The following is a 16,866-nucleotide window of genomic DNA, read 5'->3' as shown; positions in this document are numbered from 1 at the left end:
AGTATAGTTCTGAGGCAGCTGAGCGGCGGAACGGGGAATAATACTAGTTCGGTCTCACCAACTAGCGAAGGCTTGACTGATTGAGTTTGCGGGTCTGGCTGGCGTTGACAAGTGAACGGTGGCTGCTGGGCGACGCGCTGAGATGCCAGGGCAACCTGGCCAGGCAGCTCGACGCACAGCTTGGGCCCGTAACCCAACCGCTGCTGCTACGTTGCCTGCCGACACCTGAGTCCGCAGGCCTTGGGGTGGAGTCCGCGCACCATGGCTATGGTCTCGCACGGGAACTCGATGGCAGGAGGCCACGGCCGGTTGAAGTTTTGGTTGCTCGGGTCTGCAACCCGACGGCCCATCTTCAGTGCCCGGTCCGGTGACAACCTTCTCCTTGTCTCGTTCGCTTCGAACTCTCCCCTCAATCTTCCACGACCCAGGCTTTTTTTTTAAACTCTGACCCACTTGTCCTGTCCTGATTTTGGCCATGAAGCTTCGTGGTGCCCAACTATTGGCCTCTGGAATCTCCGTGGTGACTTCCTATTGGGCACTTGCACGTTGAACCTCTGCGCCGCGCGCTCTCGTGCTGGACATTGTTTCGACGTCGTCGCCTGCACCACAAATTGGCGTCCTGTCGCGGACGCCAATTTGTGATGCAGGTTTTTTTCTGTTTACGATAGCTCTCTAAGATTGAGCGTCGGAGAGCTTTATCAAGGACAAAGCCGTTGGTTTAACAAACAACACAAACAACTTTTAGTTATACACTGAAGGAGAAATACCTCTACACAGGTAAACACTTAATCAAAAGTTCACTGCACACCTTAAAACACTTTTAACAACGAACAAAATGCGACTTCAAAGATCTAAACTATAGGGTCTAGTTCTGACGCAGCTGAGTGGTGGAGCGGAGAAGAATTCGAGTTCGGTGTCACCAACCCATGGAGGCTTGACTGGTTGAGTTGGCTGGTCTGGCTGGCGTTGACGAGGGAACGGTGGTTGCTCGGCGGCACGATGAGGAGCGAGCGGCAAACTGGTTAAGCAGCTGGACGCACAGCTTGGGCCCGTAGCCCAACTGCTGCTGCTAGGTTGCTTGCCAGCACCGGAGTCTGCAGGCCTTGGGGTGGAGTCCGCGCACCACGGTTATAGTCTCGCATGGGAACTCGATGGCAGGAAGCCCCGGCCGGTTGAAGTCCTGGAGGCACGGGTCCGCAACCCGACGGCCCATCTTCAGCACCCGGTCCGGTGACAACCATCTGCTTGTCTCGTTCCCTTCGAACTCCCCTCTCTTCTCTTCCGTGCGCAAGGCTTTTCTCGCCCTCGGGTCCACCTATCTACTCTTCATTGGACACTGCTCGAACACCGCGTTGACAGTTGATTGGCCCCTCACATGCTCCGTGCTGTCTTCTTATTGGGCCACTTGTCCGTCGAACCCTTGCGCCTCACGCCCTCGTGAAGGTATTCGCCGTCGTCGTCTTCCATTCGGCACTGTGCTCACCTCCGCGCGCGCACTCCTTGTCGTCTCTCTCTTTATGACGTGCACTTTTCAAAGGCGCACAATTCAAACGCGTACCACACATCACAGCGTGAGTACACGATAGTATGAACGTGACTGAGCGTGAAGCCTGAAAAAATTAGGGTGAATGAGTATGAGTGAGTATTCTCTTATGGTGCCGACCTATGATGTCAGCGCGTCCGCTGTATGTTTGCAACTTCAGCTAACACAAGGGTTAAGTCAACATCATGGAAGTTAGTCGCTGGGATGGAGACGTGCCACAAGGCGTCAATGTGGGTGCATCCATGTACAACGGTGTTATAGCTGCGAAACACCCGTAGACATCGTGCAAGCTCTCGTACATCAATGCACAGTAAACAATCAACTACTTCTGTGAAGACACGGTTCACTTTCGTGTTATACCGATTCCTATGACGCAGGGATCAACCACGTTCTTTACAACTGTTATTCGGACACAGTGTGCGTCAAATGGAGAGGATGCTTGCAGTATCCAGTGCACGCGGTGGAAGGAAAGCAGGCAGCACCTGCTGCTGGTGGAACTCATTTGCTGCTGCACAGAGATGATTTGTGTGTGCAAGGAGGGTTTTTGCAAAGGCAGCTAAAACATGTGCTCGCGGTGCCTCGCGTGCTGTTTATAAGACGGCAGCAGCACACGCCCGCACACGCTAGGCACCAATATAATCTGAGAATATATTTTTGTTGAAAACAAGCCACCAGAGCGAAGTTATTCTGCAGCAACATAAAACTGTAGATTTATGCACAATGCAAGCTGACAACAACCAGCAAATACAATGAAGCCAGCACACTCGGCATAGGCCTTTGGCCTGTTACGTTTTGTGAACAAAGCAAATGAGGACACATAATATTGAAAACGTGTTTTGACTTACATAGTGGTCTTCGATGAAAAATTTTCGTTAAAATTGGGACCGGAGTATTTTTATTTTATTTTTTGAAGACGAGCTTCTTTGAAAAACTCGCTTCTTTGACTATCTGTGATCAGAGGAGCTGTTTAAGCTCGAGGTTAGGCGCCGGATTGTGTGCAGAAAGGAGGAGAGAAGAAAAGAAGTGGAGAGGAGGAGGAGAATAAAAGTTCGGCAGACCCCACGCATTGTGGGAATCGGTTTCATGCGAAACAGTGAGCGAGTAGCTGTCTATGCTGCATTTTTTTGGCTTTGAGCCAAGGGTTACGAGGTGGACGACGTTTTTTGTAAATGGAATAGCTATGTGCGCATCGTGCGCTTACCAGGCACGCCGACTACACTGACGTTTAAAGCGTAACTTATGGTCTGACGTAACGTCAGCACTAATGTTAAAGCACAGATGTCAGTTTTACTGAAACAAAGCGCACGCTACAGTGCGATTCACATGTCGCGTGCGATGTTGTGAATATCACACGTAGAATACGTTGGTGTATTGCTCCGGGGTCGAGCAGCGCTTGAATATAGCTTGCTGAGTCGTAGGAGTGCATATATATTGTTTATTCGACTGTTATAAAAGCCTAGCAAACACTGGAACCAAAATTGACGTTAAGACGACATGAGGTCTGTATCATAGGATTACATAAGTAATGTTTATTACCAGCCGGCACTGCAACCGCTACGTTGCACCGTCATGATTCTGGCGCATAGGGTCTTTTTCCATAGCAGTATTAAGACCCGGAGTGTCTCTGTGGTAGAATACGTGATTGCCAGCAGAATGCCTGGGTTCGATTCCTGCCGGGATCCTCAATTTTATTCTTTGCATTCGTCGGGTAAGCTCGTCTGATGGCGAATTTTCTTGACGCTCTCCCGTTTCAGTAACCAATAGACAGTTATAGTTTAGCGGGCTTAACGGAATAGCGGGCTTACCGGAATAGCGGGACCGAAATGCGCATGCGCAGTACCGTACGTGACCCGTAGCGTTTACCGTACGCACGCTATTTTTCAGATTTAGCGTTAGCGTGTTTGCGTGGTTAACGTAGTGTACGTAAAACATGGCGGCGGTTTTCGACGCCCGCTTCGAACTGAATTTAGCATTGATGTGGACGGATCCACTTCTTTCGTAGCAAACGACTGTGCGAAATGGCTTCGCTTGCCTTCAGGTAGCTTCGACGACACGGTATTACGGATAACTTAGCGTAGTTTTTGAGATTGCTTCCCATTTCAAACGTCCCTAGGCCTATCTAGAAGATCGGTGTAAACAAGTCTGCAACATGAAAATTTTCGCTTTTTGTGCTTAGTTCATATTTATTTACTTTTATTTTCGCTAACAAAAGGAGTAATATTGCTGTGTGCGGGGATACAGGCAAGCATTCTCGGTTTTGTTCTTTTCACTTTTTTTTAACGCATTCACCCTTCGCTAGGGGGCGCCACCGTCCCGGCTTGGGCACGTAAACGCTATCCCGCTAAACTAAAACACGCTTTCCGCAACCAACGTTTGCGGCACGGTAACGCTATTCCCTTAACCCCCGCTATCACGCTAACGCTAAACTATAACTGCCTATATGTCTGTTCTCGCCGTACCTGGGTAGATATAAACTGTGACTCACTTGTGGCACATACACGCATTCCTCGGCCCGTAGTTAGGGGTATGTACCACGCGTGGCTGGAGGAAAGGATTTCATGACGTACACGCCTGGATTGTCGCGTTATTGGCGTCATGACCAAGCAGTCATGTTCTTCATACCCTCATACCCTCCCGTGCCAATTTTGGTCAACACCGAGTTAATGAGGTGACCAGGAGAGAGCCCAGACGTAGGTGGCTAGATAGATAGATAGATAGATAGATAGATAGATAGATAGATAGATAGATAGATAGATAGATAGATAGATAGATAGATAGATAGATAGATAGATAGATAGATAGATAGATAGAAACGCTCAAAGTCTATTTGGTTCGCTAAGAAATGCTTCGCATTTAAGAAAGAAAACAAAAAATTCTCGGCGAGGCGGGATTCGAATCCGGGTAACCACGGGCCGAAGGCGAGCGCCGTAACCATTCAGCTATGCAGGCACATTTTTATTTACTGCCGGTCTAGGCTATCCAGGCACGCTAGCAAAGCAAGCATTTATGCGAACGATGTGATTGCATTGCTATGGGTGAGAGAACGAGAACAACATGGAGAGAAACAGAAAGAAAGAGAGGAAGAAAAAGAGAAAGAGAAAAGAGAAAGAAAGGGATAGAGAAAGAGACAGAAAGAAAGAACGAAAGAGAGAGAGAGAGAAAGAAAGCATATCATAGTCAGCATCTATATTACAGTATAGCAAGGGGGTGGAAAAGGAAGTGAGGTTGAGGAGAAGGGGAGAGGGTAAAGCATAGCATAGCCATGTATACTTCATCATAGCACGGACGTACGAAAGGAAAGTGAGGGTGAGGAGGAGGAGACAGGGTATAGCATAGCATAGGCATGTATACATATTTTCACAGGAGAGAAAAAACGCCGCCATGCTGGGCTGCGCGGGAGTACAAAGGCCGAGGTCACAGCCTCGCTAGTGCATTTTTGAGGGGTCACGACTATTTAGCGCAGCCCAAAGAGTACTATGGCGGCGCCCAGGGAGCCGTCTGTGAAAAGGTCTATACTTCATCATAGCGAGGGCGTAGGAAAGGGAACTGAGGGTGAGGAGGAGGGGAGAGGGTGAAGCATAGAATAGCCATGTATACATCATAGCGAGGGCGTGCGAAAGGAAAGTGAGGCTGAGGAGGAGGAGGGGAGAGGGTATGGCATAGCATAGCCATGTATACTTCATCATAGCGAGGTCGTGGGAAAGGGAACTGATGGTGAGGAGGAGGGGAGAGGGTATGGCATAGCATAGCCATGTATACTTCATCATAGCGAGGGCGTGGGAAAGGGAACTGAGGGTGAGGAGGAGGGGAGAGGGTGAAGCATAGAATAGCCATGTATACATCATAGCGAGGGCGTGGGAAAGGGAACTGAGGGTGAGGAGGAGGGGAGAGAGTGAAGCATAGAATAGCCATGTATACTTCATCATAGCGAGGGCGTGGGAAAGGGAACTGAGGGTGAGGAGGAGGGGAAATGGTGAAGCATAGAATAGCCATGTATACATCATAGCGAGGGCGTGCGAAAGGAAAGTGAGGGTGAGGAGGAGGGGAGAGGGTATAGCATAGCACAGCCATGTATACTTCATCATAGCGAGGGCGTGCGAAAGGAAAGTGAGGGTGAGGAGGAGGGGAGAGGGTATAGCATAGCATAGCCATGTATACTTCATCATAGCGAGGGCGTGGGAAAGGGAACTGAGGGTGAGGAGGAGGGGAAAGGGTGAAGCATAGAATAGCCATGTATACATCATAGCGAGGGCGTGCGAAAGGAAAGTGAGGGTGAGGAGGAGGGGAGAGGGTATAGCATAGCATAGCCATGTATACTTCATCATAGCGAGGGCGTGGGAAAGGGAACTGAGGGTGAGGAGGAGGGGAAATGGTGAAGCATAGAATAGCCATGTATACATCATAGCGAGGGCGTGCGAAAGGAAAGTGAGGGTGAGGAGGAGGGGAGAGGGTATAGCATAGCACAGCCATGTATACTTCATCATAGCGAGGGCGTGGGAAAGGGAACTGAGGGTGAGGAGGAGGGGAAAGGGTGAAGCATAGAATAGCCATGTATACATCATAGCGAGGGCGTGGGAAAGGAAAGTGAGGGTGAGGAGGAGGGGAGAGGGTATAGCATAGCATAGCCATGTATACTTCATCATAGCGAGGGCGTGCGAAAGGGAAGTGAGGGTGAGGAGGAGGGGAAGGCCACCAGCTCCGCTGTTTCCGCAGTCTTCGCACCACTAGTGCATAGCTGCCTTATTTTTTTCTTGTTCTACAGTGCCTGTAGGAAAATATTCTTTTGCAGAAATGTTGCAGAGGCTTTGATCTATATATGACATTATTATGAAGTTTGTGTGGAATAGGATACGCTTCAAGGCGCAATACTTTTCGATTTCACGGCAGCATTTAACGCTAACTATACACGTTGTTGCGAATGTTTCTTTTTAACTTGGGCCATAGTTGCCATTTTTCCACATTGTTTTTCTTTTGTGGACAGCATAAAAAAAGCATGGATGTAATGAACAATGATGCGTATTAAAACCAGCTGCAAAAATTTTCGCAACAACGGTTGTAATAAATGCGGCCGTGAAATCGAAAATTATTGCGGTAAGTGATAACGGGATGCCTGCGCGCCACCTTGAAATATTTTTTTAGTGCGCTGTGAGCGTTTTTCGGAAATAAGATTTTTGATTCCGTGCACTTTGAATATGCGCACACAACGTATCGAAATCCCAGACAAAAGGAAATTAACGAGCGACATGCGTGTTCGATCTCACGTGGTACCAACGATTTGTCATTTGTTTGTCATTTTAATACGAGCTGCCAAACTTCTAAGCTCTCATTTCCAGTTTTAATGCGATAGCGCTAAAGAGCTCGTTTCGCAGAAATTCCGGTGCCGGCGTCGTTGGTCGTGAGCGAAAAATGATCATCTTGTCCGTGACAGAAAAATTGAGAGAGATGCAAATAAAATAAATAATAGAAAGCTTAGGTTCGAGTGAGAATGGAACCCACGCCGTCTGCGTGGCAAGCAGGCGTTCTACCACAGAGCCACGATATTTATCGCGCTCGTTTATCGCGCTGCTCTCTTAAAATACAATAGCATTTTTTTCTTTATTGCAACGAAACTGTTTACCTTTAGCCCATGCGTTTCCAGGAGGGGTATCTTGGGCAGCTCGCGACACTGCGTAGACAAAATGGACAAAAACAAACTCACAGGGTCCCTTTTGCATTCACTTAAGACGACTCGAAGGAGGAAGCCATCTTCTTCTCAGTCGATCTATTGATCCTGTCCCGTCACCCTCCGAAAGCTTTGCGCACCTAGCGTGGTTTTGCATTGCCTCCAGGATCGGAGGCACCTCTCCTGGCTTTGCACTGCCTCCGTGATCTGCGCACTTTGACCAAGCTACGGTGTCATGTGATGACGGCATCATCTGACGTCGAGCCACGTGACGTGAAGTCATGCCAAAATTTGTGACGTCATGATGACGTAACACATTTTGGCGATCTGTGACGTCATCGCGTAATACGATTTTTTCCATCACTCGTCCCCGACGCCGCGGGACGCCGACGCCGACAGTCAAATTTTGCGCTTGATGAGGCACTTCAGGCTTTCGCCTTAAAAATAGACGAAAAATGGAGACGGCGCAGTTGGCGGAGCGCGCTCACGTGCTCACGCACACACACAAAAAAGCAAATATGGAGAAAGACGCCGAGACGGCGCAGCGCGTTCATGCCGGATAAAAAAAAAAAAAGATTGAAAAAGTGGAACGGCGCCGACAGCAGCAGTACTGACAGGCAGCGAAAGTGGGACCGTGAAAAACTACGAGCCCGAGGAAGAACGTCATCGTGTGCAGTCACTCACGCCGGTGAAAACGAATGTCTACAGCGGCGTCTACAGCAGAAAGGCGAACACGCTGGTAATTCCTTCTCATATGAATGTTGCTGCCCCACGAATTTTCTGCATCGCAGATTTGCTCTGACACAAAATTGGAGTTCTTTACGGAGCGTTACCATGTTGTCAACATCATCCACACTTCAGATGCAAATTTCAACACCGAGCATATCCAGGCCCTTTATTTCACAAGAAACTTGATATTACATTGTCAAGAGACTCGAAACTACAGATGCAAATTTTACACGGACCATTCTCAGGATACCCCAGCTTTCGGTTCTTGCCTTGTTATAATTAATCACTCAGAGATGGGAAATGGTGTCAACGTTGCACAAGTTTTTTTTTTTCGCCCTAGACCACTGAACATAACTCAGTAGGAAGGGCCAAAATGTACATTTACCTGGAAAGGGAAAAAAGTATGGGCATTGAACAAGTGACGATGCCATTGAGCTGCAAGTCTCCTTCCGAAAAATGAAGTTCCTGAAAACAATCTGAGCATATGATTAATATGACGAACACCGCCTCAGGTCTGGTTCCAAGGGAGCGTTTCTTTAAACAAGGAATGCCGATTCTCCAACGCGTCGCGTTAAGTTGTGTGACCTTCAAGCTAGCACATAGCTGCTACCGTAGGCATGCGCGCGGGTACACACCCCACACTTGCACTCTGTCGCGCCTGTCCCGTAATTGTTTAAAGAGCAGCTTTTTAACGACACTGCTGCATCTTCCCATCTTTACTCCCTAAAAGACACGGGCCAAACGCAGGCCATTGTGACAAGCACGTTATCGCTTCATTTTATTTTTTTTTCATCCATTATGAAGCATGCCGTCGTTTGGATTCGACCAAAAAGGGAAGGGGGGAGACGCTGCGACGAAACTGTCCCCCCCCCCCTACCCCCCCCCCCCCCCCCAAGGGGAACCCTGCGCTCGCCTATGACAGCCACGGAGTCGGCACCAAAGCATGCTTTACCCGAAAATTCTCCTCGATTCCGCAATGTTTCCGGAATACAGAACGTTTAGTTTCAGATAAAGTGACGCACCACGATAATTCGCAAGTACAGGCATAATAGGGCGGCTTCACTTGCAGTGTCTTAGCCTAAAGTAGGGCGCTACTGTTTAAAAGAAAGGCGCATTTCAACTGAATAACGCAAAAGCACAGCTCACTTCGAAGCATCGAGTGCGCTTTGAAAAGTCCTGACGCTTCATAACTTTACAGTGAGCCGTACCAGAATATTCAAGACAGTATGAAGACAGTTTTTTTTGTAAAATTTTGTAGGCGGTCGTCGAGTTCATGGCTGGCTGAGAACGATAAGTGTCTCGTACTGGTCTTCGGCTGGTCGCGGTGGGGCGGCTTCCACGCAGGTATCTTGGGTGTGAGGCCGCTGTTGGCGGCGAAATAGCACGAGCGCCTGTCCCGTGAGCGGCCGGCTCTCCGATGGCGGGCCAGTAGCCGACGCACGCCTGGCTCGCAGCCGTGGACAGCAGGTGGACAGGATGCGCCGGAACTCTCGTCGAAAATTGTCGTTGAGCCATCCGTAGAGCAGTGGATTCGAACAGGCCGAGCTCATGCCGGCCATGTGGCAGCAGGCGAAGTAGACACGATACAGGCGAGAGTCTGCCGTAAGGCTGGGCGTCGAGTCGGCCACCAGGTTGAGGATGTGCAGCGGCAGCCAGCTCGCGGCGAATATGGCGGCGATGGCCACCAGGAGCACATTGGTGCGGTGCATGCGGCGCTTGTCGTGCTGCTGACGAGGTGCGCTCTGGTTCAGCGGGCCAGCCTTGGCTACGAGCCGCACGCGCAGGCGGCGGCAAATACTCGCGTAGGCCACGGTCACGGTGGTGATGGGCACGAAGTACTGGAACACGATTGAGAAGATAGAGTAGTAGAACCGGCCCTCCTCGATAGGCCAGTGCTCGACGCAGTATTCGAGGTGTACGACTGTGCCTCGCACGGGATCCGGTAGCTCAATGTGGTCGAGCACCCGGTACATGAACATGGGCACGGAGAGAAGCAGCGCCAGCAGCCAGATGAGCGGCATGCCGACCAGTGCCGAGAAGCACCAGTGCTGCTTGGTCGGATAGACAATAACGAGGTAGCGGTCAATGGCGATGGCCGTGATGCTCAGCGTCGAGACAAAGACGCTGGTGGCCTGCAGGCCGGCTACCAGCTTGCACGTGGTGCCGCCCAGGGGCCAGGTCTTGAGCGCAATTTCCACCAGCGAGAATGGCATGGTGAAGAGGCACAGCAGGAGGTCGGCAGCCGCCAGGTTCACAATCAGCAAATTGCGTGCCGTGCGCATCTTGGGTCGCCGCGCCACCGCCAGGCAGACCAGCCCGTTGCCCGTGGCGCCAGTGAGGATAAGCAGCGTGTACGCTGCAAGCAGTGCGGCTAGCGTGTCGCTGTCGATAGCCCTCCGGTCAAGAAACGAGAGTAGACGTCTCTCTAGCTGTCGGTGTAGCTCCGCTGTATCGTTGCCGCTCTTGTTTTGAGACAGAAGGGCCTGCATGTGAACAGAGGCAACTGCTAATGCCCACAGATACTTTGTGCACAAGTGAGAGGCAGCTTCGAATAGTAATCAGTTATGTTGAACAAAGTGAAAGCGTAATAACTTTCACTCTTTTAAGGCGGCATGCTGTTGCTATTTACTTTGCCTCATTATTCTACGTTGATATAGAAATCGTGGAACTGTCGACTTTACACACGGCGAAGGGAAAGACGGAAATGCATGGTTGATGCATCACACATATCTGTACAGAAACGAGACATGCGGTATAATATCACATAATGCAGAACTCGATGATCTGTGTGTCTCACTTTTCTGAACATGCCATTTGGCGAAATCATGTTAGCAATTTGTTAAGGAATTTCCACGACAGAATGTCGACTTATGGTAGTGTGCATACATTGTACTGTGACTGCTCAGGCAGAAAACAGGTCCTAAAAATGTGTAAAGATACGGCACAAGCATGGGGATAGCACACAAGCACGCGGTGCGAACTGAGAGAACAATTTTATTGCAGCAGATTCTCGTTCACATGTTATGCTAGAAAACGGAAGAGCTTGGGTGGGGGTTTTTCTACAGCTAGAAAACGGCCTTACGGTAACTTAATAAAGAAGTGTATGATTATTTGGTCCTTTTGAAATGTGACTCCAATGAGTTTCCAGGTTGCGCGGATTTTGTCTTTAAAGAATTTGAAACATCTTGTCGGCCCCTAAGACTAACACACGAAATGCCAAATTCTAACGCACTTAAGTTTCGTGACCTGACATTATGGTTTTTGGATAACCATGTCTGTCGGGTTTATGAGCCTAGGAGCGGGAAACCTTTGTTTCCTTTCTCCTCTGCACACACTAAAGCAGTAAAGAGGTCTGTGGCACGTATGTGCCTTCTCAGTTCTTTAAAGAAATCTTGCCTACACCTAACGCAGAAAAGCTTTGAGCAACAGGTTGCACGGTTGCAGGCGGCAGGTTACCCACTTAGACTCGTTACGGCTGTCGCCGAATCGCTCTATCGGGACCTAAAGAATCAAAGTCGACCACGTGATGATATATCCTTGCAACAGCAAAAGTGTGCTGTTATTCCTTATATCCACGGCATAGCACATAATCTTAAGAAGATTGGAAATAAGGCTGGCGTAAGAGTGGTTATGTCTGCACCAGAAAAGCTGTCTAAACTGTGTAGTGAAACTTGCCCTGTTCAGAAAGAAAAAAAGTGTTGCAAAATTAACCATCGCAATGACTATGTTCAGTGCGCACAGACTGTTGTGTATAGGATACCCATGTCGTGTGGCCGCGCATACGTTGGACAAACTGAAAGATGTATCAATGAGCGAGTAAAAAAACATGATAATAAGGTGCAGAAAGGCGCGGATGGACACCTGGCTATCCACTGTAAGGATTGTGGCTGTGTGCCATACTTTGATAACACTTGCATTTTGTATCGCAACAGGGATATGTTGACGAGATTGATAGTTGAAGCTGCAGAAATGAAACGGGATGATATTGATTGTGTCAGTGCACCGTCTATCTCGCTTACGCAGAAGGAACTTCGTTTTTTGGATGGTGTGTTGGGCAATAATGGATGAGTAATAACCGGTATGACACGTGGGCGTTTTGTTTGTCTTCTTTCTTTCCTTTTTATATGTCGCGCTTCCGAATAAACGCTTAGTTGCAGTCAAGCGCTTGTGTGTCTGTCTTTCTTGCTGTCCCTGTGTGTAGTTTTGCGCTTCTTACGAAGATGGCTTACGGTAACGTTTTACGAGGGTCTAAAGCATTTTCACGGAATGCTTTAGACCTTCGTTTAGACTGTGGAGAACGTCGTTTAGACCGTCGGCGTTAAATTGTGCAGGCGGAAAATGATGTTTTATCGCCAGTGATATAGTAAAGGCACACTAAAGAGAAAAACCACTTTTCTCGTATCAGTAAATTCCTCTTTCACAATACCGAAAACACTATGCTTGCTGCCGGGAGACGCTTGGTAGACGAGAAAACGCGCAAAAAGAAAGTGCAGGTGGTGACGCCACTTTGCAGTTCCCGCACCAGTCGTCATGACGTCATAGGTTTTGACGGCACCTACTAGGGCACGTATAATCCGTAAAAATGAAGCACATCGTCTTCTGAGGGAGCCGGAGACCTAAAATACAAAGTTTCCGGAAATTTCGTTGAGCCAATGCGGCCGAAATACTAAAAAACACACATCTAAATCCGTGACGTCCCTATCGGAGGCTTCGGCGGGAAATTTAAAAGGGAAACTTCTGACATTGATTTTCTCAGCTACTAATAAAACCAAGGTAGTGAAACTAACGATACTAGGGTTTTTACAGTATAATTCATTAGCCTAAACCAATTTATTATTGTCCCTTAAGAGAAAACCGTAAAATAGGCTTACCTTTCTCTCTGTTGAGCAGTGTTTTAAGCACGAACTGCTCTCTCTACAAAATGAACATTGACTTGCCACCGCTAAAACGACCACACAATGTCTGTCGATGAAATGGTTTAACGAATGGCTTGATGCGCCATTTCACAGTCTGTGTCCACCTGCTACACAGTTGCCGCTGTCTTTCGGTAGTGGCCAAAATGTTCCACAATGGATTATTTCATGCTGCGTATTCCGTACTACGTAAACACACACGAACTTAAAGTTTATTGAGCATAGCATGCGCCACATGTAATGAAAAAATCCTTGAACAAGGAATGGAGTTTCGACAAGTACAGACTTGTCAAGGCAGCCTTGACGAAGACTAGACTGCTCGCCGAAACGTTCGCTTCCGTTAAGGGCGCGAGTCGTGCACTTTGTGAAAATATGAAATAAAAAGCTACATTCTTCTGAGCTATGGTGCCGGCATAGATGATAATCGCACTGAAACGAACCAATCTCTCAAGCATAAGGGAGCGGTCTTTTGAGGGAGAGATGCTGAAATGAAGCCTTTCATATTTTGGTTCAATGGAGCGTGAGATATTGCTGGCCACAGTGGAGCGTAACAGCAAACAAGGATGGACGAGAATGTCAGATGGCATCCAGGGAAACGTCAGCTGAAAGACCATCCATTAAATTGCTCTCACCGGCATTCCGTCACACAAAAGAAAGCGCTTTCTAAAGCCAGTGGAAAATTGCATCAGCTTCGACCCAGCACGCGCCACGAAAATCCACGCCAAGGTCACAGGCAGCGCGCCCACAAAAGTCACCGAGCAGACTGGCAGCATGCAGAGCTTTCCAGAACTCTCGGCACGAGGCGACCACGGCAGACACGACGACCGTGCGGTCTCGCGCCTTCCCAAGCTTCCCGTGTGCTGCGAAACCCGACCGTGTCGAACTCGGGTAAATCAAGTTATCCTTTATATCGACCTATTTCGACCACGACAGTGTTTTAACGTCAATTTATAGGAAAATTTACGGCCACATCGACCAAAAATAGCCAGAACACTTGATATATTGAACACCGGGCAGTGCGATACACCCCAGAAAGTTGGCTTTCGTTCACCAGAGGTGGGCGTTTTCTCACGGAAGGGTACTTTTCCGCATGTATTCGGGAGAGTGAGCGGTATTATCATAAGGGCGTCGCGCAGAGCGAGCAGAAAGTTGCCATCACGTGCTCTCTCCCGCGATTCCTTGTCGCGGTCGCCGTGGGGGGTCGATGTTCGCTTCTCAGCTGCTTTTGCTAACGCAACTGCTGCCGTAAAACGGAAGAACCTGGCTGTTCTTCGCTAAGCTGGCGACAGCCAACACAGTTGAACGTAGAGAAAACAAGTCGACGTCACCGCTGCGTGCGACATCCCGAGAAGCACGCTGAATATGATATTGAAAAACGACGCCAACGTTAGGGTCGAGGAAGACTAGAGGCTTCCGGCGCCCAAAGAGTACGCACAGCTGCGTATGAAGATGCTGAGTCGCTATTTACATCGATACCGTATTTTCTCGCCTACAACATAGCCCGCGTACCCAACTACACACCGCGGAAAAAAAAAAAAAAAAATCCCCGCGTATTGACGTAAGCCGCCTTCCTTGCATAATCGCAAAAGTAGTGCTGTGAAGTTAATTTGCGCACCGAAATTCGCACGGAAAGTATGGTGAATTCTGTAAAAGTTTTATATCGAATTATGCCAAATATCGAACTTGTTCCCGTTGTTTAGCGAGTTAGATATATGCGGGTTCGACTGTAGTGAGTCACACTGAAAGATCTCGAACCCAGGCGACGCGAGGTTGTGGCGAAAAGACGAGAGTATTGTAAACAGCCCGTCTGCGGAAGGGGGGAACCCCTACCCTCGGACAAGCGCTGCAGCCACGTGATAACAATGCAGAATTTTCAAAAAAAAAAAAAATTGTCGAAGTGGCCGCAGAATCGCCGTATTGCTTCACCGCAAAACATATCGGGAGACAAAGTAGGGGTCATAAATTGAGGGAAATAAGAAAGCGCCGTTCCTTTTCAAGCAACCAGAAGTTATTGAAGACGCTCCGTGTAGTATTGTATTTTTGAGGGATTTTTCAGAAATCTAGGTTTCTCCCGCTATACGGCAACATTCAAATCGCTCCTCAGGACAGAAAAAAAAACAAAAAAACTTCCTTGCAAAGATACGGTAGGAGGGCAAATAGTGGACTAAAATGATCGCCCACAATTTTTAGAACACAATCTGAGAGGGTCGAGCGCAATGTCTGGGACGTTTGGCACAGAATGACCCCAAGACAGGCACCAAATTCAATCGCGTAGAGCCCACACTGCTTGGCCAAGTGTTGACTAGTGTTGCGTAAGTATACAAGAATTCGCATGCATGCATGGCAAATGGTAAGAATGGCATGCCATAAATTGCATTACTTAAATGTCATGTATGACATGACATGAGTGACATAAATTAAAAGGTGTCAATGCGGTCACTTCTTTGAAAGAAATGACCGCAGCGATCCCAATATGTATGGCAGAACATGACATGCATTCAACTGAGCGTACCGTATTTACTCGCACACAACGAACAGGGTTGGCGAACTGTTTGTGTTGTGTTGGCTTACTGTTTACTAGCACTGGCTAAGAGTCGGTTAGTGTAGGTTAATTGCGCAAGTTTCTGGAATCCAGGCGTAAAGGTGGGCGTCGCGAAACGATTGTTTCCTACCAGACTCGTTTGCATCCTTTCCTGTATATGCGCTACACGATTTGTTCCTCCTAATTCAGACCAGAGATTGCTCTCTTTATGTACGTATCCTTTCGCCGCATTGCTCTTACGCGGCAGTTTTTCCACAAATTTGTTTCGAATGAAAGAAACCCCATGTGTCTTCCGAAAAGCAAGGCATAACATGTAATGGCGTTTGAATGAAAGTCACCAAAGGTGGCGACTTGATTATTCTTATAGTGGCCTAATCGAGTTATAGGCTGTAGAGAGAGGCAAGTAGAAATTAGACATCTACAGGAAGAAAAGTATACGTCTGTGATGTCTAAATGTAATTGCAAACAAAAATAGAATATTACAACAAACTTTTGTCACACAGTACCGGTTCTTTCAGACTATACTTAGCGTAGCTGCTACCTGACGGTTCCTTTAAAGCCTTACCATGAGCTCGTCAGGACTCATACCGAGGCCTTCCATGATACGTGCGCCCGCTCCAGTCTCAGCCATTAGTCTTTGCCCTCCGGCCAATGGGTCGTCGTCTCGGCCCTCCTCTAGGCCAAGGGATGAGCAGCTCTAGGCAGCGCCACAGCTGAATCTGCGTTGAAGTGCAGCCGCGTTGTTTCAGCTACTCCTAAGACAGTCAGCAACAAAGAATCACTCAATTAGACAATAAGCTTACGACCGGAGCAAGAAATACCCGCCGCGGTGGTCTCGTGGTTATGGTGTTTGACTGCTGAGCCGAAGGTCGCGGGATCAAATCCCGGCCACGGCGTCCGCATTTCGAAGGGGGCAAAATGCGAGAGGCCCGTGTGCTTCGATTTAGGTGCACGATAAAAAACCCCAGCAGGTTGACATCCCCGGAGCCCTCCACTACGGCGTCTCTCATAATCATATCGTGGTTTTCAAACGTAAAACCATAACAGTCTGAGCAACAAGCGTTGGTATGGAATAAACAGGCGCGAGACAAGCCGCAGAAGTGCAAGAACGTAGTCGAAGTGGTCGAGTGAGCCTTGCTAAAACCGTCGCCTTCAAGGGCCCCTTCTCGCGAAAAATCTAAGCGGCGCCTAGTTCCGTCGGATGTCTCGAAAACAAAAACACGCAGTGTAACAGTTTCGAAGGCCTGTCGGGCACTGGACCTGGCAAGTGGCCTGCAGAGCTGCCTTGCTTGACTTTTTCAGACACATGCGTACCTCATATATAGGCGCTCGTTCAGTTTTTCGCAGAGGAGGATCCCCACGGATGTCTAGCATGGACATTGAACACCTTTCTCACTGAATGAAGAGGTGGCGTTTCAACGGGGATTTTTTGGAAATACTTCCTGTGTACCTAAAGTCGACGCCGATTGGGTAGAGA

At 48.5% G+C, this 16,866-nt stretch overlaps 1 protein-coding gene across 1 annotated transcript; it reads right to left on the bottom strand.

Annotated features, from left to right (window-relative positions):
• Positions 1–528: 528 nt before the first annotated feature.
• LOC119379387 (neuropeptide F receptor) lies at positions 529–16,063 on the bottom strand. The gene is made up of 3 exons (XM_037648706.2): positions 15,955–16,063; positions 9,208–10,417; positions 529–599 (listed from the first exon to the last, which is right to left on the bottom strand). The coding sequence occupies exons 1-3, from the start codon at positions 16,018–16,020 to the stop codon at positions 529–531; spliced, it is 1,347 nt and encodes a 448-aa protein (XP_037504634.2). The 5' UTR covers positions 16,021–16,063.
• Positions 16,064–16,866: the final 803 nt, after the last annotated feature.

The sequence above is a fragment of the Rhipicephalus sanguineus genome, chromosome 1 (genome assembly GCF_013339695.2).
Source record: "Rhipicephalus sanguineus isolate Rsan-2018 chromosome 1, BIME_Rsan_1.4, whole genome shotgun sequence".
In the NCBI taxonomy this organism is placed as follows: Eukaryota; Metazoa; Arthropoda; class Arachnida; order Ixodida; family Ixodidae; genus Rhipicephalus; species Rhipicephalus sanguineus.
Note: the sequence above shows the minus strand (reverse complement) of the source record. Positions and strands in the feature narration are given on the sequence as shown.

What these genes read in the sequence shown, in the direction of transcription:
- LOC119379387 (XM_037648706.2), bottom strand. Translation starts at nt 16,020, where the DNA reads ATGGCTGAGACTGGAGCGGGCGCACGTATCATGGAAGGCCTCGGTATG. An exon ending in TGAGTCCTGACGAGCTCATG is followed by an intron (nt 10,418 to 15,954) that starts GTAAGGCTTTAA and finishes GTTCACATGCAG; the next exon opens with GCCCTTCTGTCTCAAAACAA. An exon ending in TATCGTTCTCAGCCAGCCAT is followed by an intron (nt 600 to 9,207) that starts GAACTCGACGAC and finishes TTTGTGGTGCAG; the next exon opens with GCGACGACGTCGAAACAATG.